At 37.2% G+C, this 23394-nt stretch overlaps 1 protein-coding gene across 6 annotated transcripts in view; it reads left to right on the forward strand.

Annotated features, from left to right (window-relative positions):
- Window positions 1-23394, forward strand: part of LOC105467479 (dicer 1, ribonuclease III) — a 72022-nt gene that overhangs the window by 8043 nt on the left and 40585 nt on the right. For 3 of the 6 annotated variants that reach the window (XM_011717094.3, XM_071099654.1, XM_071099655.1), the window contains exons 2-9: window positions 7997-8062; window positions 8967-9067; window positions 16395-16583; window positions 17224-17386; window positions 18271-18401; window positions 19728-19862; window positions 20287-20447; window positions 23173-23341. In XM_011717094.3, the coding sequence (XP_011715396.2) occupies window positions 16440-16583; window positions 17224-17386; window positions 18271-18401; window positions 19728-19862; window positions 20287-20447; window positions 23173-23341 (903 nt within the window). In that variant the 5' untranslated portion in view covers window positions 7997-8062; window positions 8967-9067; window positions 16395-16439. Of the gene's footprint in view, window positions 1-4459; window positions 5829-7996; window positions 8063-8966; window positions 9068-15394; window positions 15537-16394; window positions 16584-17223; window positions 17387-18270; window positions 18402-19727; window positions 19863-20286; window positions 20448-23172; window positions 23342-23394 lie in introns of those variants that run through there. The other 3 variants (XM_071099653.1, XM_071099652.1, XM_011717096.3) reach the window with 3 other exon arrangements.

Consider the following 23394-nt stretch of genomic DNA (forward strand, 5'->3'; position numbering starts at 1 on the left):
TAAAGCTTATTCTCAACTTTGAATTAATTAATAAAAAATTATTCATGGATACTTTCTTACATTCCAAACTATCTAGTCATTACAAATTTATAATAAGATGAAAATCAAACAAATCATAAACTATGTAATAGGAATGTAAGTATAGTATGAGATTATCTTTCAAAGATCTTAATACTCTTGAGGGAAATGGCAATAACAGCTGATACATGGGGCAGTAATATAATTAAGCCCATGATGATTTGGGTGGTATAGATAGCCCACGTGTGCTAAATGAGAGGGGAGGAAACTAAAGTGATAGAGGTTTTTAGGGAAAGTTGAGGGATAGGGTTTGTGAGAGGTGGCGAACTCTGTTGGTACACACTTGTTTTGGTGTTACAGGAAAGGCAGATAACATGAAATGTTGCACAGAAGCTATGATGATGGACTGCGTTACACTCTTGCCTAGACCTTTTAATATGTTTGCTTTCCTGTCTCAATAAACATCCATCTTAACTCTTATGTTCATTTTGTCTCTGGATTGACCTCCCTTTAGTATTTAAGTATTCACGTTACGTATCTTAAAACAGCTTGACATAGAGAAAATTGTGGCTCCTTTTTCCCAGTGGATGCTCTTTCTTGGTGTAAAGGCAGAGGATAGTCATGAATTGAATAAAATTCTAGCACTCGTTGCACAGCTTTAAGAGTAAAGTATGTGCCTGTAGTCCCAGCTACTCAGGAAGCTGAGATGGCAGGATCACTTGAGCCCAGGAGTTCGAGGCTGTAATGTGCTATGATGGTGCCTGTGAACAGCCACGGCACTCCAGCCTGGGCAACACAGTGAGACCCTGTCTCTAAAAAAAAAAAAAGTGAAGTACAGAAACTTGGAATCAAATATCAGTCTTAAAACTCACCTTGAAAACTACTGATGTGTTAAGTATTTATGTCTCTTGAAACAAAACTGTAGGGCAAATGTCATTATAGGTAACTGGAGGGGAGGGGTGTGTATCTGCTGTTTTGATGTGTTGAAATGTCATCTTTCTGAGAAGTACTCCAAGCAGCAAGCGGACCTTTGGTTTACAGCCTAGAGACGCTTCTTATATGGAGTTCTTTGGTGGGTGGAATTTGTTAAGATGGTATTTGACTTGTGTTCAGCTTCAATTTTGGACAAATCTAATTTTAGGCATGATTATGTTGAAATTTAAACATAATATATTTATGTTACAGATTTAGAGAAACCCAGAAGTTTATTTGGTTCAGATAGAGTAATGCATGAAAAGAAGGCTAATGAATTTGTGGTTTAAATTATAGATACTACGATACTGTAAAATATATATTTCGTCTGTCCTCTACCCTGTTCTTAGGCATACAAGGCCTGAAATCTTCAGAATCTCCAAAGTGATGTCTTTTTGTATGCTAATGTTTGACCTGTGGCTGGTAGCTCCTGGTAGCTTCAAAATCCCAGGGGCTGCTTACTGGAAAGACTAAGGCATGATTAGAGGTTTGGACTCAGACCCACCCTCCAACTTCTGGTGGAGAAGAGGGGTTGAAGGTTAATCATGCTCAGGTAATGAGTCTCCATAAAAACCCTAAAGGACAGAGTTTGGAGAGCTTCTGGAGAGTTGAACACATGGAGGTTCCTGGAGGGCAGTTTGTTCTGGGAGGGCTTGGAAGCTCTATACCCCTTCCCCATACCTCACCCTGTGCATGTCTTCATCTGGATCTTTGTAATATCCTTTACCTAATTAATTTATTTTTATTGAGATGGAGTCTCGCTGTGTTGACCAGGCTGGTCTCGAACTCTTGGCCTCAAGCGATTCTCCCATCTTAGGCTTCTAAAGTGCTGGGATTACAAGCGTGTGCCACTGCACCCAGCCTGTAATATCCTTTATAATAAACTGGTAAACATAAGTAAGTTTTTCCCCTAGGACTGTGAGCTGGTCTAGCAAGTTAAATCCTAGGAGGGCATTGTGGGAACCCCAGTTAATTGATTGGTCGGGAGCACTGGCAAAAAATAATCTGAGATTTGCAATGGACATGGAACGGTGGGGGAAGTCTTGAGGACTGGAGCCCTCAACCTGTGGGATCTGATGCTATCTCCAGGTAGATGATGTTGGAATTCAGTTATCAGTAGAAGACACCCCGCTGGTGTCTGCTGCAGAATTGATTGCTTTGCTTGTTGTTGGGGAGAAACCCCACACATATGGTCACAGAAATTTTATGTGTTGTGTGAGAACAGAGGAAAAACAGTTGGTGTGTGTTTTTTCCCACTGAGATACTCAGGTAAATGTTACCACCTTTTGTGCCTTAACGGGGGAGGTTTTTACTTCATTCATTCGTTCATTCATTCATTCATTCGTTCTTGAGACAGGGTCTTACTCTGGAGTGCAGTGGTGTGATCATGGCTCACTGCAGCCTCCCCGGCTCAGGCGATTCCCCCACCTCAGCCTCCTGAGTAGTTGAGACTACAGGCAGACACCACCACACCTGGCTAATTTTTATATTTTTAGTAGAGATGGGGTTTTGCTATGTTTCCCAGGCTGGTCTCAGAATTCCTGGGCTCAAGTTACTTGCCCACCTTGGCCTCCCAAAGTGCTGGGTGTCTGGGTGTGAACCACTGCACACGGCTGGGAGGATGTTTTCATTACCTAAAACAGAATTGTGTATCTCTAGCTTATCATCACACAAGTCATCCACAGTTTGAAAGTTTGTTTTCCAATTCCCAATTCTGCATGTTCAAATTGTAGGAAATTTAAAATGCTGAAAAGTTTAAAGGAAAAAATAAATTACTCATCCAAGTAATTCATCATTCATTTTTGGGTAAACTAACTTTCTCTCGCCTCTCCTTCCTGTCTTCCTTTTCTTTCTTATCCTCCCTCACTCCCTCCCTTTTTCCTTTCGTTTAGTTTTTAACTAAGACATAATCATAGTCTTACTGTAAATAAAAATGTTCTGCTTTTTCATTTAAAGCCATTGACACAGGATTTTTCTCAGTCACTTTACCAGCCGGAGACCTCTGGCTGGTGACACCCCCGTCCAGGCCTTGCTTGGCCACGCTACCCTCCCACTTGGCCTGCCTGGGCCACACCTGGCTTGCACCCTGGCTCAGCTAGTGGCTAGGCCAGTCATGCCCCAGCCTACCTGTGTTACAGCTCATACCCACGTTCGGCGGTTCCTGAGTTCTTGTCCTGCATCCGGGAAGAATGAGGATATGCTGACAACTGAAGGGTGAAGAAGGCAGACATAAATTTTATTGAGCAATGAAACAGTTCTCAGCAGAAAGGGGATGTGGGGGTTGTTCTCCACCCGAAGTTGTGTAGTTTCTCCCCCAGTGTGACTGGGTCCTGGGCTTTTACAGTCTCAGAATAGGGGAGTGCGTGCTGATTGGTTTGTGAGTATGCAAAAAAAAGTTAAATGCACCACTTGAAGGTGGGCATGACAGTGTAAAAAAACCAATTAGGGAAATGTAGGTCTATGTAAGATAGGTGAAGGGTGAGGATCAGTCAGAGGAAAGTGTGCCAAATGGGAAGACAGGTTCTCAATCCGGTCTCTGGATTTATCTGAGACTTGTAGTTCTCTTGAAAAACAAACAAAAAATATTGTGTGTCTTGACCTTCAGGCTTTAAACTGTCTTTGATTTGAAGGTGGGAGTTTACCGGGGACCCACCGCTGTCTGTCTAGGCATTTGTCTGCCTGCTGCTGCTCTCACCGTAAGCATTTTTGTTCATTATAAACGTACCATTTTAAATGGCTGAATTGAATTTCACCATGTAAGATGAACCAGGGTTTACCAAACCATTCCCTCATTCATTGTTAGATACATAGATTGGTGGTGGGGAGTGTTTCTTAGCTCTTATAAATGGTAATGATGAAGGGAGCATTTCATTTCTTTTCTTTTTTTTTTTTTTTTTTTGAGATGGAGTCTTGCTCTGTCGCCCAGGCTGGGGTGCAGTGGCCGGATCTCAGCTCACTGCAAGCTCCACCTCTCGGGTTTACGCCATTCTCCTGCCTCAGCCTCCTGAGTAGCTGGGACTACAGGCGCCCGCCACCTCGCCCGGCTAGTTTTTTTGTATTTTTTAGTAGAGATGGGGTTTCGCCGTGTTAGCCAGGATGGTCTTGATCTCCTGACCTCGTGATCCGCCCGTCTCGGCCTCCCAAAGTGCTGGGATTACAGGCTTGAGCCACCGCGCCCGGCCGAAGGGAGCATTTCTATATGAAGTTTTTTTTTTGTATGTGGTAATGACTAGGTTAATGTGCAGCGAATTTTAAGAATGACAAATGTAAAGTTCATACTCATAGTGTTAGGGTAAACTAAAAAATTACTTTTTAAAAAGACAAATGATAATTAAAAGTAAAAATATAAATAATTCTCTGTGTTTTGTATTTAAATATGTAAAGATACCAGTGTTTAAATTCTTGAAATTATTATTCATTTTTTTCTCTTTATTCTCTTAATCCTTGGTTTGACCTTAATCTTTTCATAGTCTATATTCACTAAATAGTAGTTGATAAAGCCTTGAAATACTTGTTTTATATACTGCAGATATGTTGGATATTTTCTTTTGATTTCTTTTTTATATTTTCAAAACATCCATGATTGTTACTATTTCTTGTTTCTCTGTGGAACATTTTATTGCTGGAGAAACAATTCAGTGAAATAATGTTTTCAGTGATGTCTGTCCGCCCAGTAAATAGCACACAGTATCTTTTTTGTTTTTCAAGAGAACTAGTGAATACAAAATGTTTAAATTTACTTTACGTTATATACCATATTTTGTGATTTAATTGTGTTGATTTTCATCTTAATATAAATTCATAATGGCTAGCTTGTTTGGAATGTAGGGGAGGAAAACTTTTCCTCCACCCACTTAGGCTCTATTGCTGGGATCTGTGAATTAAACTAACAAAAGACATTAACAGGAGAAGAGGTCTATAGCTTGTATTGATGTTAAGATTTTTGTGTGCACAGGGGCTCAAAGAAAAGAAGTAAAATCCCAAAGAAACACTTAGATTTAGAGGCTCATGTACCGTCTTAACAAAGAGTGATAAATGGTGAAAGGACAAAGGAGGGGAAGTTTAGATTTCTAGGGTTGGTAAACTGTGGGAAGGTGATTAGACGGTGTACGGAGGAAACCAGTGGTCGAAAAGGGTTATTTATTAAGGTTTGTTTATGCACATTCATCTTGGTGCCACCTCTCTGTGCTGTGGTGAGGATTGTTCTTGTTTTCTTCCTGGTGTAGAAGAAGGGGGAGTTTATGCCTTACTTTTAAGTAGAAAGAGGGAAGGTGTAGAACTTTTCCTGAATCTGTTGGTTCTTAATTGCCTTCAGCTCAAAATAATCAATATACCAAAGTGGCATAGTTGGGGGTAGCATCTCCTGATCCCCCCTATTCAGGAGTTTGTGTTTTTTCAGGTTAATCTGGCTATAAATTCTGTATAAAATCTTCTATGCATTATATGAGAATGCATTTTCTATGCCAAATCTTAGGGTTAATGAAACACTTTAGGTTTTCTTTAAGAGTTTCATAAAATTTTGAGAGTTTAATAATTATGCTTTAAAAAATGGATTCTAGGTAGAGGTACTATGGATTTTGTATGTTCCAAGCATTTTATTTTCTCTCTACCTAGTTTAAGATATTGTGTAATCCTCGTAATAGTCAGGTGTTTCTGTTTTACAGGCAAGGAAACAATGTTAGCAAGGTAGTGGAGTCTGGATTTAAACCTTGGTATTCTGACACTGAACTGCTTGCTGGCATTAAGATAATTTTTAAAAGAAAGATACGTACAAAGGAAAAAAAAAAAGAGGCTGCTTCCTGTATCCCCAGTTGCCTTACTCAGTGCCTCCTGCATAGGTGGGTATACATGAGAACGGAGTGATAGTGTATAGATGTCACTGAAAACTCAGAATCAGTGTTTTGCGACAAATATGTACATTGAATACATGTTTATATGTATACGTAAGTATATATACAAATATAAATGTGTAGATTAGTATTAAGAGGCAAGAGCATCAATTTGCTCATTAAGTTAGCTAAAAACATCCGAGACTTTTTCTCTTCTGCAACTTAGCAAAGGGAAGCAGGTAGGAGTTGTTTTCAGACAACTTGGATTCTGTGTGTGAATTCATTTTCAGTGTGGCTGTTTGCCCACTTTCATTTTCATTTTTAAAAACTCCTCCAGGTAGTTGGGCAACATATTTTAGGGCTTCTCCAGTATTTAAGTTCTAAGAAAGGGAATTTTATTATTTGGTATGAATACTATTTGAGAACTAGGCTATATTTAAAAAATAAAAAAGCTGGCCAGGCATGGTGACTGACGCCTGTAATCCCAGCACTTTGTGAGGCCGAGGCATGCAGATTGCGAGGTCAGGAGATCGAGACCATCCTGGCTAACATGGTGAAACCCCATCTCTACTAAAAATACAAAAAATTAGCTGGGCGAGGTGGCGGGCGCCTCTTAAGTCCCAGCTACTTGCGAGGCTGAGGCAGGAGAATGGTGTGAACCCGGGAGGTGGAGCTTGCAGTGAGCAGAGATTGCACCACTGCACTCCAGCCTGGGCGACAGAGTGAGACTCTATCTCAAAAAAAATGAGTAAATAAATAAATAAAAATAAAATAAAAAATAAAAAAATTAAAATGCTAATGTTAGGGAAATACAATTAAAACCGAAATCTCCCAACCCAGAAAATTGCTCCACAAAGGTAGAAAAGAAAGAAAATAATGTTATTATCGAATGAACATTAAATCAGACTACTGTGCACATCACAGGCAGTCACTAAAGGCATGGCAAAGACAGAAAGAAATCTTGCTGTTTTATATAACTAAATGGTTGCAATCCATTACATCCATATTTTCAAGATAAAATTGCTAATTTTTTTTCACATTTTTATGACTAGAGGTAGGTTTTACACTTTGGAGTCAGGTGACAAATTAGGCCCATCTCCTCCTAGGAAACCAGGAGATTGAGTGTTATTTCCCTTGGTGATTACATTTCAGAGATGGCTTTCAGGTCCTTAGGAAACAGCCAAGTTAAAAGACTGGAGACTTAAATGCATATACATTGAAAGGGAGGGAGAAATAAATTCTGGAAAAGAAAAGGGGAAAGGGACCTCCTCCCTTTCCTTTGAATTAGCAGTATAAAATAAGTTGTTATTGTACTTGACATTCTACCTTTCTAATGTATGTATGGAATTGTCAATGGAAATAACTTGAATAACTTAGCAATAATTTTGTAATAGTTGAGTTACATTGAACTTTAAAGGATTATCAACTTAGTAATTTGATTATGGCATTTCTAGGAATGAGGTGAGTCTGAATTGGAAATCATCTCTAGAGGGTGACACAGGAGGACATGTTGGTGTGCATGGTGTTTGCATCCTGCTAGGTGGCGGTATAGAATGAAATTAAAAATTAAATGAAGTCTGAGGTAGCCTTAGAAAATAGAACCTTGGCTGGTTGCAGTGGCTCACACCTGTAATCTGCAGTGTTCAGTACAGCATGTTACTGTATGGAGTACTGTAGGCAGTTGTAACACAGTGGTATTTGGGTAATCTTACGGTACTACAGCACTTTGGGAGGCCGAGGTGGGAGGATCACTTGAGCCCAGGAGTTTGAGACCAACCTGGGAAACATGGGATACCTAGCTCTACAAAATAGAAGAAGAAAAATGAAAACACAAGCACTGACATATTGGGAGGTAGGAAGATACACTCATATACAGCATGATACTGATTTATCATAGTGTTTAAGTATTTTTAAAGCCAAGTATTACTGAGGGAAAAGGTAATTTAATGCCAAGAGTTCTCTCTTCTGTCTAATTGAATTGTACTAACAAGTTTTTTTTCCTGTCTGTATTAGAACATAATATCCCAATTTTAAAGGGCAGTTCTTTTAGACATGCATTGTCTTATTGCCCAATAGATAAAGAATTTTATGAGGGATCTTAAAAAGTAGAACATTTCTTAAAGTTGGTTTTAAAAAATGAGTTGTCTCTTCTAAAATTTCTCTCTGATTGTTTTTAGGTTACCTAGGGTATGAATTAATACAGACTTGGAAACTCTGAAAGAACTTAGAATCAGCATTTTGAGGTAAATATGTATATGCTAAAGTAGTGATAAGGTTGCCCCAGTGGGCTTTGTTGACTTCTTAGCAAAACAAATTTGTGTATGAAATGAGAAATTTAACCTCCATGAGAATGTCTTTTAGAGGACTGGAAGTAGTAAAAAGAGGCCACTGCCGATTTGTTTTTCCTGAGCTTATGGTAGTGGAGGCATTGCAGAAGGCTCAGACCTGAGAGCAAACCAAGTCTGGTGTCAAATCTAACAAAATCAGTATTTGTTGATCAAATTAAACTTTTTATATCTACATTTTATGCTTTCTAGTTTTCGATTTATGTCTTTTAGAGAGCCACCCCAAATTTAAATTTCTGCCCAACATTAGCATTCTTAACAGTGTTCTTGAATTTTTTTATTCATAAATGAATTCTATAAAAATGTATAGTGTAGATGTAACTGCTCTTCGAGTTTATATTTTTAATCTCATTTTGGGAAATTGGAATTGCTGATGAATTTCATACCTGTGTTAAAGAGTTACTACTGGGTTATTTGGATTTCTCAGCCAAGTCCTCTTCTGGTGACCTTCTTTATTTCTTTTGTATATGTGAATTTAGGAAATAGCAGCTAATTTTTTTCATTTTTCTATAAAGTACTATCTTTAGACTTTATTTATGAAATCTTTTTTTGAACTTTGCTCTAGCTTTGTATTTCTCCCAGATCTCTGGGAATTAGGCATGCTATTGTAGCTTATTCTCTTGTTCTTTGTTTTAGGGTAAGCCTTGGTATCCTAAAATAATCTAAATGCCTTTTGTTTAAAATTTAATTCAAAATAATGGCCTTTTATTCAACTCTTCATATCAATAGGGCTGTCTTGTAGATGTGTTTCTGTTCAGTTTACAGAAATCTTAAACTTGGCTATTTTTGCATTTATTTTTAGAGCAGAAGCTTGGGCATGCTGTGATTTTCCAATAAACTGCTATCACAATGTCAAAATGCAGTTCAGACAACAGCAACACAGAGATCTCAAACATTAAAACGGTAAATCTGTGATTCATCATGTGGAAAGAGGGAGAGAGTTTATTCTTGTCTTTCTTGTCTTTTGCTAAGTTACAGTCATGTATTGCTTAATGACTGGATATCTTCTGAGAAATGCATTGTTAGGTGATTTTGTCATTGTGTGAACATCATAGAGTGTACTTAATTAACATAAACCTACAGTATAGCCATTATACACCTAGGCTATATGGTATGACCTGTTTTTCCTAGGCTGCTAAGCTATACAACGTGTTACTATATTGAGTACTGTAGGCAATTGTAACACAGTGGTATTTGTATATCTAAACATACCTAAGCATAGAAAAGGTACAGTAAAAATACAGTATCATAATCTTGTGGGACCACAGTCTTATACGGGGTCAGTCTCTAAAACATTGTTATTGGGTGCATGACTGTATTTCTAAGTGCATAATATGTGGAAACTGTGAAACAACCTCATTAGTTTCATGAGGGTAAGTTATTTGACCAGAAATTTAAAATTGTAGTTGAAAAACAGTCATGTGGAGTTATTTTGGCTCTGCGAAAGCAGTTAATGGTAGCCAGTTTATCTGTGAAACTAGAACCTTTACCTGCCAGCAGGGATTCAGATCTTTTCATTAAGGCCAAGTTTAAAAAATCTGTTTAAACATGCCAAGAAAGTAAAAATTGGCAACATGATAGGTTTTCCTGTTTTTATATTACAGATTACCTATTGGATTTTTTAGTCTTGGATTTGTTTTCCCTAAATAGAAAGGGCGTTACTGGGGCCAGTTATTGTCCACTAAATGAATGAAAATTAATTTAAACATTGTAACCTTATGGAAAATGTAATTGGAAGGGTTAAATTGTTGTTCTTTATGTCCTTGTACATCCTCTCTCCTGCACTCATCTCTCAGGGCTGGTCGGAGTGGGATAGATGTGTGTTTCCAAACCGAATAGAAATATATCTTGATTCTGTTCTGTATATTGTTTTGTGGACATTCATGAGTCTCTAATTCAGTTTGTCAAATATTTACTTAAATGTATATACAAAATATTGTAGCAGGAAATTTAAGAGGTGCAAAGAATAAGACTCACGTCTTGTTCTTATGGAGCTGTGCTCCAGTAAAAGAATAATGTGTATGTTGTGTATGTGTGTCTGTGAATAGATGTAAAAATCTGTGATAGAAATTATGAAAGGCAAATAGAAGCTCTTTGAGGTTTTAGTGTCACTCAGGTGGACATTGTTTTCATTCTAACAACCTGCAGTTTTGTTTACCATGTCCTGGATGTGGTTCTGTACAGTGGGTAATACAGGTAAGGGTAAGATATGCAACTCCTGTATCCAAGGAAATTCTAGTCTAATTGGTTATATTTTAGTGAGAAAAGAGTTAAGAGAAATTATCTAAATAAGAATTCATATAAAATTACAGAAGTACATTTTATGGATTAAGACTATACCCCAAGCCTCTGTAATATAACTGCTAGGATCACTTGGATTGAGCACATAGGATTGAAATACAGGATTAAACACTTACAGTTGGTCAGTCAGGGAGGATGCATAATATGCTGTAGGCTTTCAGCCAACAGGGATTACTCTTCTGTTGTGGAAGTTGCTGGTGAATGGTGGTGAGGCAGCAGTAGGATAGCATTCTAAGCCCGGTCAACAATCTGAACGTAAGGTTACAGGTGGCAGAGGTCAGGCAGTCATGAGTAGGGGACGGCACTTTTCAGAGTGCATTTGGGACTAGATATCACAGAGAGTAGTGCTTTGCTTAATTTCGTTTTTAAATATCAACTTTTTAATGAATTCCCTTCCAATAGTTTGTATTATTTTCTTACACATGGTTTTTTATGAAAACTGATAGAAACCTTACTCTTTTCAGATATTTTTGGTTGCAGATGTTATTTCTGTATTTCTTTATTGTTTGATATTTATTTTTACCATGTAAGGTATCTATTTTCTCTTTACTTAGAGTCTAAATAATGATAAATGTATACCTTTCATTTCTCTGATTTTTTTTCACTTTTATTCTCAGATTGATTCTTAGAAACCAGCTACCTATCATTTTTTCTAAACCCTGTGAAAGTTGTGGGGTGGGGTGGGGCATTTATGAGAAATGTTGTGTTTGCTAAGAAAAAAAAAAATCTCTGTCTTTTGAAATGCCGGGAACAGAGCCTGGACACTGAGTGAATTTGCAGCTTCTCCTTTGCCAAGCTCTTTACCTGCTGGTTTGTAGAAATAGGATTGACATACTTGAGTGAAGTTGGTGTCTTGAGGTGAAACCAGGCATGAGGAACCTTGGAGGTCCAGGGCTTATTTTCCAGATAGAATTTGTTGGTCTTGGGCCAGCTTCCCTGTCCTGCCTGTTTTCTCCTTTGTGGTTTTATGAAAGCGAAGGAGGAAACAGGCAGGCCAGGGAAGCGCTCTCTACCTCCCTCGCTCTCTTGTGCAGAGGGAGAACTGTTCAGATTTTTCCTCAATTTGTTTCTGAAACAAGCAGCTTTGCAGTTTCAAAAATAATTTACTGATAGCAGAAAGTGAAAAAAATACTCCTAAGGACAAGTAAGGTGAAAATTTTCAAAGTCTTAGAAGCTTCTTGGTAGAGCTCATCCCTGGTTTCTTGGTGTCTAAAGACCCTTGACTTTTACCTTACAAACAAAGCTTTTGACCTTGCTTGGGATCTGGCTGCAGTACTTGTTCATTATCTCAATATTTGTGGCCTGATGGCTTTCTGCTTTGGTCCCTGACTTTTTCCCTTTCCCTTTTCCTTCCCTTTTCCTTCCCCTTTTCCTTCCCCTTCTCCATTCCCTTCCCCTTTTTCTTTCCCTTTCCCCTTTCCTTCCCCTTTTCCTTCCCCATCCACATTCCCTTCTGCTTCTTCTTTCCCTTTCCCCTTTCCTTCCCCGTTTCCTTCCCCATCCCCATTCTCTTCCCCTTTTTCTTTACCTTTCTGCTTCCCCTTTTTCCTTCCCCTTCCCCATTTCCTTCCCCTTTTTCTTTTTCTTTTCCCTTTCCCTTCCCCTTCCCATTTTCCTTTTTCTTTCCCCTTTCCCTTCACCTTCTTCCACTTTCCTTTCCCCTTCCCCTTCCTCTTTCCCTTTTCTTTCCTTTTCTCCTTTCCCTTCCTTTCCCTTTTTCCTTCCTTCCTTTTTCTTTCCCTTCTTTCCTTTTTTTTCTTTCTGTTCATATCTGTTCTTTGCTTTCCTCTTCTCTTTTCTACCTATACCTTTTATAGGAAGTGATAATAGTGATTTAGAGAGTGTCATTTGGTTTGCTTTTATCCCAGAATATTCAACTCAAGCTAGCTTGGACAGTTAAGGAATTTGTTGGCTCAGTTAATTGGAAAGTCCCTTGTTAGGCTGGGCTTTGAGATTGGTTGATCCAGCAGTTTATTGATGTCATCAGTGACCCAGGTTCTTTATTTTTGCCGTCTGCAGTACTGGTTTCATCCTAAGGCTGGGTGTTTTCATGGGTCTGCGTAGTGTAATTGCAGCAGCAAATGGGGCTAATAATTTCATGAGTCATCTTTAGAGGGAAAGAAAGACAACTGCTTCTCTTCAACTATCAAATGAAAGTTCTAAATTTTTTGCTGTTGGATGAGCATGAACCAATTCCTCTGGCCAAGAGTAAGTTGTGTGCCCATCAGCTTAGGTTTGGGTGACTGGCAGATGGCAGAAAATAAGAAACTAGAGACTAGGCAGCATAGCGAGACCCTGTCTCTACAAAAAATTAAAAAATTAGCCAGTTGTGGTGATGCACACCTGTGGTCCCAGCTACTTGTGAGGTTGAAGCTGCAGTGAACCATCGTTGCACCTCTGTACTCAGCCTGAGTGATGAGTGAGTCTCAGTCTTGGTGAAAAAAAAAAAAGAAAAAAACTGGATCCTTGAAGACTTCAGTGAGCCACTGTTTGATTGAGACCAAGCAGAGTTGAGCATGGCTATTACCTGTAGAGGAAATGGAGTATTTCCTCTAATCACCTGTCCTTGTGCTTTTGAATACATAAAGGAATGAAGTATTTATTTATATTTGAGCAGAAAATGAAAAAGATTTATATTGGAAGAATAGGACAAAAATATGTACTGTACCCATTTTACCCCCTTGCTTTATCAGCTCTGTGTGTGTGTGTGCGCGCGTGTGTGTGTATCTACATGTAGATTCTTTTCTGTACCATTTGAGAATAAGTTACATGTATCATAGGTCTTTACCCCTAAGTACTTCAGTGTATGTTTCCTAACAGTAAGGGTATTGTCTTACATAGCCACAGTGAGTTATATCAACTTCAGGGAATTTTAACATTGCTGTTACCTCATTTTAAAAATGGATTCAGTAATGTCCTTTATGAATGAGATCACTATTTATGTTCTTTGCAACATTATTCATAATAGCCAAAATATTGAAACAATATAAGTGTCCATCCACAGATGAATGGGTAAAGAAATTGGAATATACAAACACACATGGAGGAATATTATTCAGCGCTAAAAAGAAGGAAATCCTGCCATCTGCAATAATGCAGATGAACCTGGAGGACATAATACTAAGGATAATAAGCCAGGCACAGAAAACCAGATACTGCATGATGTCACATGGGAATTGACAAAAGTAGAATTCTTACAAACAGAGTAAAAGAGAAGAGGTAGAATATGGGGAAAATGGGTAGATGTTGGTGAAAGGGTACAGAGTTTCAGTTACATGGAATGAGTAAGTTCTAGAGATCCAGCATACAGCATGGGATCCATAGTGGATAACAGTGTATGGAATACTTGAATTTGCTGAGAGAATAGATCTGAATAATTCTCACTACACCAAAAAATTGTAGCTATGTGAAGAGATGGATATGTTAGTTAGCTTGACTATAGTTTACTGCATATATGTGTGTCAAAACATCACAACAGTATACCTCCAATATTTTCCGTTTTCCATTTCTGGCGTTTTTCTCCTTCAGATAGGATCCAGTCTAAGTTCAGGTATTACATGTAGTTGTCATGTTTCTTTATAGTCTCTTTGTCTTTTAGATTCAGAGGGTATGTGTGTGTTTTTTTATTACACGGGTATATTGCATACTGGTAGGAATTGGACTTCTAGTGTACACGTTACCCAAATAGTGAACATTGTACCCAATGGATAGTTTTTCAGCCGTGTGCCCCTTTATCACCTTCCTCCCTTTGGAGTTCCCGCTGTCTGTTATTTCCATCTTTATGTCCATGTGTATCCATATAGTCTTGTTAATCTGGAACATTTTCGTAGTTTTTCTTTGTATTTTATGGCATTGATGTTTTTGAAGAATACCCTCCCCAGCTTTAAAACATAAAACATTCCTAATTTATTTTTAGACTATTTTTCTACAGTTATTTATTGTTATTACTAATGTTATCTATATGAGAAGAAATGGTGACAGTTGTAGGGAGGAGGGAGTGCTGCCGGTTCCTGGACATACCTGGTTTGTGGAAGTAGGAGAAGATGTGTTGGGTATTTACATCACGGCCCTCTTTTCTCCTTTGTTTTATATTTTCATCCACCATCAGGACTTAGACTTGTTTCTTGGTACCTTTTACTGTGTCTTTAATAAGTCTAGGATTAGCATTTGGGTTGGGTGAAAGTGAAGGGTCAGGTTTAAAGTCCTAGACAGTATGCAGTCTGTAGTCATGAAGGAGAATTGTAGAGGTATCACGAGAGTGGATTCCAGGTGGGAAGGTCAGTGATGGGACCCGCAGGTCTTAGCCTTGGGCCTTCAGAGTGGCCTCTTGATCTCAGACATCTTTGTAAAATAGACTTCCATATAGGGTTCTTGGCAGTTGTATTAAGAAAAAAGTTTAACTGATGAGCCTGCAAGTCCTGAGTTCTTGCTGAATTTGGGAAAGTGGATACTAGGCTTGGGTACTAGGGTGAAAGAAATGGCTCTTGGGGCTTTGATTCAGCAGAGATTTAGCAGATTATTTTTCATGAAGAACATAGTTCTCTTTGATCCAGGGAAATTATGGGTTAATATTATCTCATAAAGTACTCTGTGGTGCTTTGCTTGTTCCCTTCTGGAAAGATGATGAGCATGATTGTGCTGTTAGGCCCACAGATGTGCTGTCTTACTGGGCTCTCAGCTCCTGCAGTGGGGTGCCCCTGCACTGCTTACTTGAGATAATACTTTATGGTCGCTGAATGTTGAATTCTTGTCAACAGAACTAATTTCTCAAATTAGAATTCAGTATTGTGCTTCTGTATAAGAGACCCCACACTTGAGACTTCTTGTTGAAATAGTTGCAACAACTTAAGTTGTGTGTTCTACTTAACACGTCCGGAGATTCAAAAGTTTTGGTTGTTAAGTAACAAAGAACTGAATTCTCTCTTCCAGTTTCATAGAGTAATAGCAATGAACACTCCAAAGCAGTGCAAGAGAGGAAATTTCCTTCTGTGGGGCGAGGAAGTCCTGCTGACAGTAAAGCCAGTGGTAGGCTTTCACACAGATATTTGAATCCCTGACCCTCTGTTTGAAGGTTAGGAATTTTAAAGATTCAGTTTTTATCATTTTACATTGTCAAATTTATCTGTGGGAAAAACTATATGAAATATAGAAAATGCTTAGATACCATGAAAAAATTTTTATTTCACAGAGTGGTGTCATTTGTTTTAATTTATCTAGGATATGTATAATTTTAAAGATATATATTTAAATAGTTGGTCAGTTGTTCATTTATAATAGGTTGTCAATTGAGAAAAAGGCCTTCTGTGTTCATGGGCTATTGATAAAGTGACAATTTAGCAGGTGTCTAAATCTTTCCTCGTGCAGGCACGTGCTAAGTGCCTTCCATACATTATCATTTTATCAATAACGTCATAGAATATACAAAAATGTTCAAAATATATTTATATATTTACATATTTTATATATGTACATGTATTTAACAAGGCATCATACTTTACATATTTTAAAGGTTTATAATGGACATTGTTCTATGTCAGGAAATATAGATATGTGTTATAATTTTAATGGATTCAAAGTATTCAATTATAGAGTCATACCATAATTCATGTAGCTTATTTTTTACTAGTAGATTTTAAAGTTATTTCTTATTTTTAAGTAATAATGCAACAACAAATATTCATGTCCATCTCTTTGTGCAGTTGCCTGATTCATTCTTTAAGACAAGTTTCTAGATGTAGAATCACTGGGTAAGGTACAGAATGCTTGACTCCTAAAATGATCCTCTTAGATCAAGAAAAAGTTAAAACAATTATAGGAAGAATTTGAATGACTCGTAGGAATGATATTCTGATGTTTCTCTTGTTTCTGTGCTTTCTTTTGTTTTTAACCCTGCATGGTTGTGTAATGGTATTCTTTTTCCCTTTTGTAGTAAGCTGTGCTAGAACAAAAATGCAATGAAAGAAACACTGGATGAATGAAAAGCCCTGCTTTGCAACCCCTCAGCATGGCAGGCCTGCAGCTCATGACCCCTGCTTCCTCACCAATGGGTCCTTTCTTTGGACTGCCATGGCAACAAGAAGCAATTCATGATAACATTTATACGCCAAGAAAATATCAGGTACTAATGCGAACACTAATACTGGAGCATTCTTCACTAAAATGGAATAAATTAGCATATAGTTGACACAACTTATATAAAACTCATTTACCCTTTCAAGCCTCCCACTTCTGATTAATTTTCTCATTCAAAATACTTTTATTCTTAATAGTCCTTTTCTTTTCTAACATCTGCTGGGTAATTGGATTTGATAGTTGTATTTGTGAAGTTTCTTTTTTCCCCCTCTGAAAACCTCACTGTTCTTTAATATTCACTTGGATGTGTCTGTCCTAGTGAGCTGGGTAGAAACCTAGATTAGTTTGCAAATGTCCAGCCATGAACTGGCAGAACCACGATTACTCTAAGTTTAGTTATTCATGTTATTCTAGAGAATTATTCTGTGTATACAAAAATAATGCTTAAAGAAAGGGTAAATGCCATTTCAACACATATTTACACAATACAGCATATATAGCAGCAGGCATTTTATTCCTCTTGAGTTATTCTTGTATAAAGACGTAGACTGTGGGGTTTTTTTCGTAAATTTATTGGAGGAAGATTTTAGAGAATAGTGAAATTTCCTGATTTAAAATAAAATCCAATTTTATAAATTTTGTACTTAGGTAAGAAGTGCATAACTTTTTTTTCACCATGTTTCTAGGTTGAACTGCTCGAAGCAGCTCTGGATCATAATACCATCGTCTGTTTAAACACTGGCTCAGGGAAGACATTTATTGCAGTACTACTCACTAAAGAGCTGTCCTATCAGATCAGGGGAGACTTCAACAGAAATGGAAAAAGGACGGTGTTCTTGGTCAACTCTGGTAATAAAAAATTATTTCATCAAGTTGTGCAGGGGAAATTGGATGGGATTTTATGTTTAAACAGATTTTCTTTGTGTTTCTTAAGTTAAATTATTGAAGAAAGTTTGACAGATAATGTACTCATTTAATCTCTTCTGGCAGAAATTGTTTTGTCCTATGTCTTTTTGGTGTTTCTCTTAAATGTTCTGGTTCTGTATTTCGTTTGAATGGATTGCTTTTGGAACATAAACGTTGGAACATATGTACATTAGAACATAATCTAAGTTGTTACATTTATTTTTGCTCTTGATGTTTTAGCTTCACCAAGTATGTCAAAAGGTGCTTAATTATGGATAGTTAACTTTTGTATACGATTTTGCTATGTCAGTTGTATTAATAGAAAGAAAGTTACATGCTGCTTAGAAATTAGATATTCAGTTAAGAGTTTAAAATACTAATTTTTATATGCTTGGATTATATATAAAAATAAAAAATGTAAAATGTGAACCTAAGCTGGTAGGGTCCTAATATATTCATGTGACTGCTCTTTTTTTTAGATTGTCTCAGTATAACGATGTGCTTTAAATACATGTTAGACTGTCTTGTTTCCATCTGGTTTTATTGAAGAAAACAGGCGGGTGGCTTAGAGGAAATCAACTGTGAAGAAGAAAGGTGGTATAGGGTTCTCTGAAGCAAGTGACAAAAAGTGAGGTGGCAAGTCTAGTAGGTGCCATTTTTTTGGAGGATAACCTTGGAACTGTGGTTTTAAAGAGGCTATTAAAAACATTGTTGGTTGGGTCTAATATAATAATAAGGATTTCTGTAGACTGTTAATCATTAGTAGTCCAGAGAGCCAAGTAGACAAGATTTCTCGTATTTACATGGAGTGTTATATTTGTAATTAGCAAACCAGGTTGCTCAACAAGTGTCAGCTGTCAGAACTCATTCAGATCTCAAGGTTGGGGAATACTCAAACCTAGAAGTAAATGCATCTTGGACAAAAGAGAGATGGAACCAAGAGTTTACTAAGCACCAGGTAAGACTTGTAGAGAAATTTCACTTTATAAATCCCTACAAGTTCTTGACTTGGTTTGTAAGATTATCTGTAGCTTTGGTTGTCTAATTTAGATTTGAAAACTAATTTCCTGTACTTAACCTAGAAACTAGTCCTGATGTACTCTTATCTTACTTTAAGTCTTACCTTAAAACCGAATAAAGGCTGGGCACGGTGGCTGCCACCTGTAATCCCAGTACTTTGGGAGGCTGAGGTGGGTGGATCACCAGAGATGAGGAGTTCAAGACGAGCCTAAGCAATATGGTGAAACCCCGTCTCTACTAAAAATACAAAAATTAGCTGGGCGTGGTGGTGTGCACCTGTAGTCCCAGCTACTCAGGAGGCTGAGACAGGAGAATTGCTTGAACCTGGAAGGTGGAGTTTGCAGTGAGCTGAGATCACGCCATGCACTCCAGCCCAGGTGACAGCGAGACTCTGTCTCAAAACAAACAAACAAACAAACAAAACTAATAAATTACTAATTTTTATTGCTCCTAACTTTGTAGAAAAGAAATAGCTTTCAGTATGATCTGCTTGCTTGAAAAACACAAATTCCTATGACCTATTTCCAACTTGCTGATAATGCGCTTTCAAAAAATTTACTCTTGAGTTAAATGTCTTGAAACTGGAGAAGTTTGTTGCTTGAGGTGTTTAGGGCTTTGACAGAAACTCCCTCTAACTGAATGTTTGCGTGTGGCCAGCGTGTGCTGGAGACTCCTCTAACTTACATGTTTCCATGTAGCCAGCATGTACTGGGGCTTTTGGTGTATTAGTCATTGGGGGATACACAGTGGTTAAGAGGCACTTCCTCACTGAACTGAAACAGCCCAGCCTACTAGTGTGCTTCACATATTGGGATAAGTCCTCATTAATAAAGCACTTAAATATCCACATAATGATAGGCTACAAAAATAACATTTAGTCTGGGTTTTCTTTCAGAAAACCAAGTCAGTTCAGCAGGAAAAAAAATAAAAAGTGTGAATTGTTTTGTGATTTGCCTAAATTGACATATCTCATCAGTCATAATATGGCTGTGGGGATCTAAGAACCTGAAGTAAATTTGGATTTGTCATCAAGACATACTTTCCATTATCAAGATATTTTTTCTCTACTCTTTTTCCATGTTTTCCTGATTTCCTTCTTAGTACTGATATAAACAATTATATATATTTAGTATATTAGTTTTAATTTTGACTAATGAATTCCTTAATTCTCACCTATGATACAATGGCTCTATGATCTGATTTTATGTAAGTATATCCAGGCAGTGAATGCCATGTTTGTTTATTGATGTTGATTTTATTTTAGGTTCTTATTATGACTTGCTATGTCGCCTTGAATGTTTTGAAAAATGGTTACTTATCACTGTCAGACATTAACCTTTTGGTGTTTGATGAGTGTCATCTTGCAATCCTAGACCACCCCTATCGAGAAATTATGAAGGTAAGTTTTAGACCTAAGTCTTAGTAATTCTTTTTAAACTATTTAGTATAGGCAGATTTTTTTTCTTTTTAGATTTCAAAAGCAATAATATTATCAATATTGGGAGTTTGGCTCCAGCGTATGAATGAATGAATATTAAATTAATGTTCATTTAAATCTAAAATAAACTTTAACATCATAATAGTAAATTCTATATGATTTTCATAGTGTATCTAATTGAGCCTTTTTGAAAAACAGATCTTTTAAACAAACTACAGTAATACTATGAGTAATTTTATGTTGTTCTTGGTATAGTGGCATTTCCACCAAACAAATTCTTGTTTAGTATTTGTGAGTGATTTTGATATGTTTTAATATGTGATGTCTCTCTTGTTGTGGCCTTGCAAAATGAAGTCTTTACTGTCAGTATCTTTCATTACATTAGCTCTGTGAAAATTGTCCAGCATGTCCTCGCATATTGGGACTAACTGCTTCCATTTTAAATGGGAAATGTGATCCAGAGGAATTGGAAGAAAAGATTCAGAAACTAGAGAAAATTCTTAAGAGTAATGCTGAAACTGCAACGGACCTGGTGGTCTTAGACAGGTATGCACTTCCAATTGACACGGCTTTAATGAGATTAGTTGAAAAAATATTAAGTCTTTGGTGTTTTTTGTAGTACCTTGCAGATAGTACCTATTTAAGTGAACAAATGGCAGTAAAAAGGAATGGGCAAGAGTAAGAATTCTCTGTAAGTATTGTTACCTGTGAGTTCAAGAATCTAACCTTGTTTCCACAGAGTAGCAGACAGGCATTTCTGCCTTAAGAGATTATGCGTCAGCTCTTCTTATTTGCTGATGTTGCCAAGGACTGGGAACTTTGACAGTAAATTTATATTTTTTTCTGTCAATATGTGTGCTTTGTTGTTCTGTCCTAAATGTCTTACATGATGCTTTCAAAGAACATTAATTTATTTAGATAATTCAGCAGTATACTTTAAAACATTTGGAAATACCCCATTGTTTTCAAAATGGGTTGTGGATTACAGAGAAAGTTGCTGTTTGTTTTTCTAGGTTTGACTCTTTTTGAGGGTGTTTTACTATTTTGAGTTTCATTGAAAAGCGCGCGCGCGCACACACACACACACACACGCACACACAACCTTCATAACTGAAGTTGGTGGAACGGAGCCTTTACAAATTAGGAAAATGGCTTTTCAAATGTAACGAATTTGATTTATGTCAAAATGGCCTTCCGTTCTTACTAGATGTAGTCTTAAATAAGGCTAAAGATTACCTAGTGGTAGTTCTCAGGACAGTTACAATAAATAGAGAAGACTGATTTCTCAAGTTGTGGAGTTGAGTCAGACGTGGGTTTGAATACTAGCTCCGCTAATTGTAAGCTGTGTGACCTTGAGTGAGTCACTTATTTCCTTGAACTTGTAAAATGGCATTGACAGTGGTTTCATGGGATTCTTTGATGATCGATTCCATTAACACATAGAAAAATCTTGCAGTGTGCCTGGCATTTAGTAAGTATTTAAGGAAAGTTTTCTTTGGAGAGTGAGAAGGAAAAGTAACATTTGGAATCCTATCAAACTTAGGTATCCAAATGCCATATGAAATGCAAATCTTGTGACCTCTAGAACGGGCTGTGTCTGACTTCCTTGAGCCAACACTGATGGAGAAGTAGAAGGCTGTGCGTGTGCTTTTGTCTGCCTGAGTTAGAGTGCTTCACTTGTATTACCTAAAGGTTTTCTGAGAAGTAGAAATAGTAGAGCATTTAAGTAAGACTGATAAGCAATCTATTGATAAGCATTACCTAATTCTCCAAATAATGACTCTTTGGTTGAGTATAAATTCTGTTTTGGGTAAATAAGAACTATAGTATACATGTCTGTGCTAGATTTATTTTTCTTATTACAGTTATCATACGTGCTTTTAGGGCATTGTGTGCCATTCTGGTTGTCATTTTTTATGAAAGACCCAAGGAATGATATTAGAAATGAATGAAAGTTGGGGGAGTTTTCCTTATGAGGATTTAAAAATACGTTAAAAGCGATATTTGCAAATACTAAAAATTTCACACAGATATGGAAATGGATAAATTGAATGATAAAACTCCCCGTGATCTGTCTTGTCATTCTTCTTTCCGCCTCTGAGAAGTGATTGAGTTTCATGAGTATTTTGAACACCTGTGTTCCTCATTCTGGCAGATGCCTAAGGGGGCAAAAGATGGAAGTTTAAACCTAAAAAACAAAAGAAAGCAAACTGTAATAATAATGAAACCTGTTGGCAAATTTATTTGAATATCAGCCCCATGTAGTCATTCCTTGAGACCTAACAGGCAAACATAGTACAGATTGAGCAGCCCTAATCTGAAAACGTGAAATTCAGAATGCTCCAAAATCTGAAACCTTTTGAGCGCTGGCGTGATGCCACAAGTGGAACATTTCATATCTGACCTTGTGATGAATTGAAGCCAAAATGCGGCCAAAACCTGTTTCATTCACAATATTATTTTAAAATAATGTATAAAATTACCTTGAAGCTATAAGGTGTATATGAAACATAAATGAATTTCGTGTTTAGACTTGGGTCCCATCCTCAAGATACTTCATTATTTATATGCAGATATTCCAAAATCTGAAAAATATTGGAAATCCAAAACAGTTCAGGTCCCAAGCCTTTCAGATAAGGGCACTCAACCTGTGCAGATAAATGTGAGTACCACTTTAGGAAGGCATGTTGTGAGGCTGCCTTTTATATTGATTAGATATACAGACTGAAACTAGGAAGCTTCTTTTTGGAGTTAGGCATATAAATGGAGCATAATGCTGTAGTGAGTTTTTTTAGAAATGAAACAAAAGGTGTTCAGGGAGGCAGTAGGGTTTGGCTGAAAGAGCCCTCAGAGGAAGGCAGTCCTGAGTTTTGTTTAGACAGAATCATGTAATGTCTTTGAACCTTCATTTCCTTCATCATCCTCACTGTGTGTGGATTAAGTCAGAAGGTATGTAAATTCCCAGCATAATGCTTTGGAATGCAGTGGATGCTCATTTGTATTATTTTCTTTCCCCTCTTCTCCCCTTGCCTTTGAAAACATCTTTTAAACAATACTTGACTGGTTTATAAAATATATTATTTACTGTTGAGAAATACAGTAATATAGAAAAATAATAATTAAACACACCTAAAATCTCACCCCAGTGCCAACATTCTGGCTTTTTTTTTTTTTTTTTTTTGTATCTATTCCCCTTTTCTTTGCTTTTTGAAAAATTTAAGTTGCATTCTCACTACTGCAGTATTGATACCTTTTGTTTCTTACGTTAAAGGTATACTTCTCAGCCATGTGAGATTGTGGTGGATTGTGGACCATTTACTGACAGAAGTGGGCTTTATGAAAGACTGCTGATGGAATTAGAAGAAGCACTTAATTTTATCAATGATTGTAATATATCTGTACATTCAAAAGAAAGAGATTCTACTTTAATTTCAAAACAGGTAAGCATATACTAAGTAGGTATAGTGATTGTATTTTGAAAGCTTTATTTTTA

Source organism: Macaca nemestrina, chromosome 7, assembly GCF_043159975.1.
Source record: "Macaca nemestrina isolate mMacNem1 chromosome 7, mMacNem.hap1, whole genome shotgun sequence".
NCBI lineage: Eukaryota > Metazoa > Chordata > Mammalia > Primates > Cercopithecidae > Macaca > Macaca nemestrina.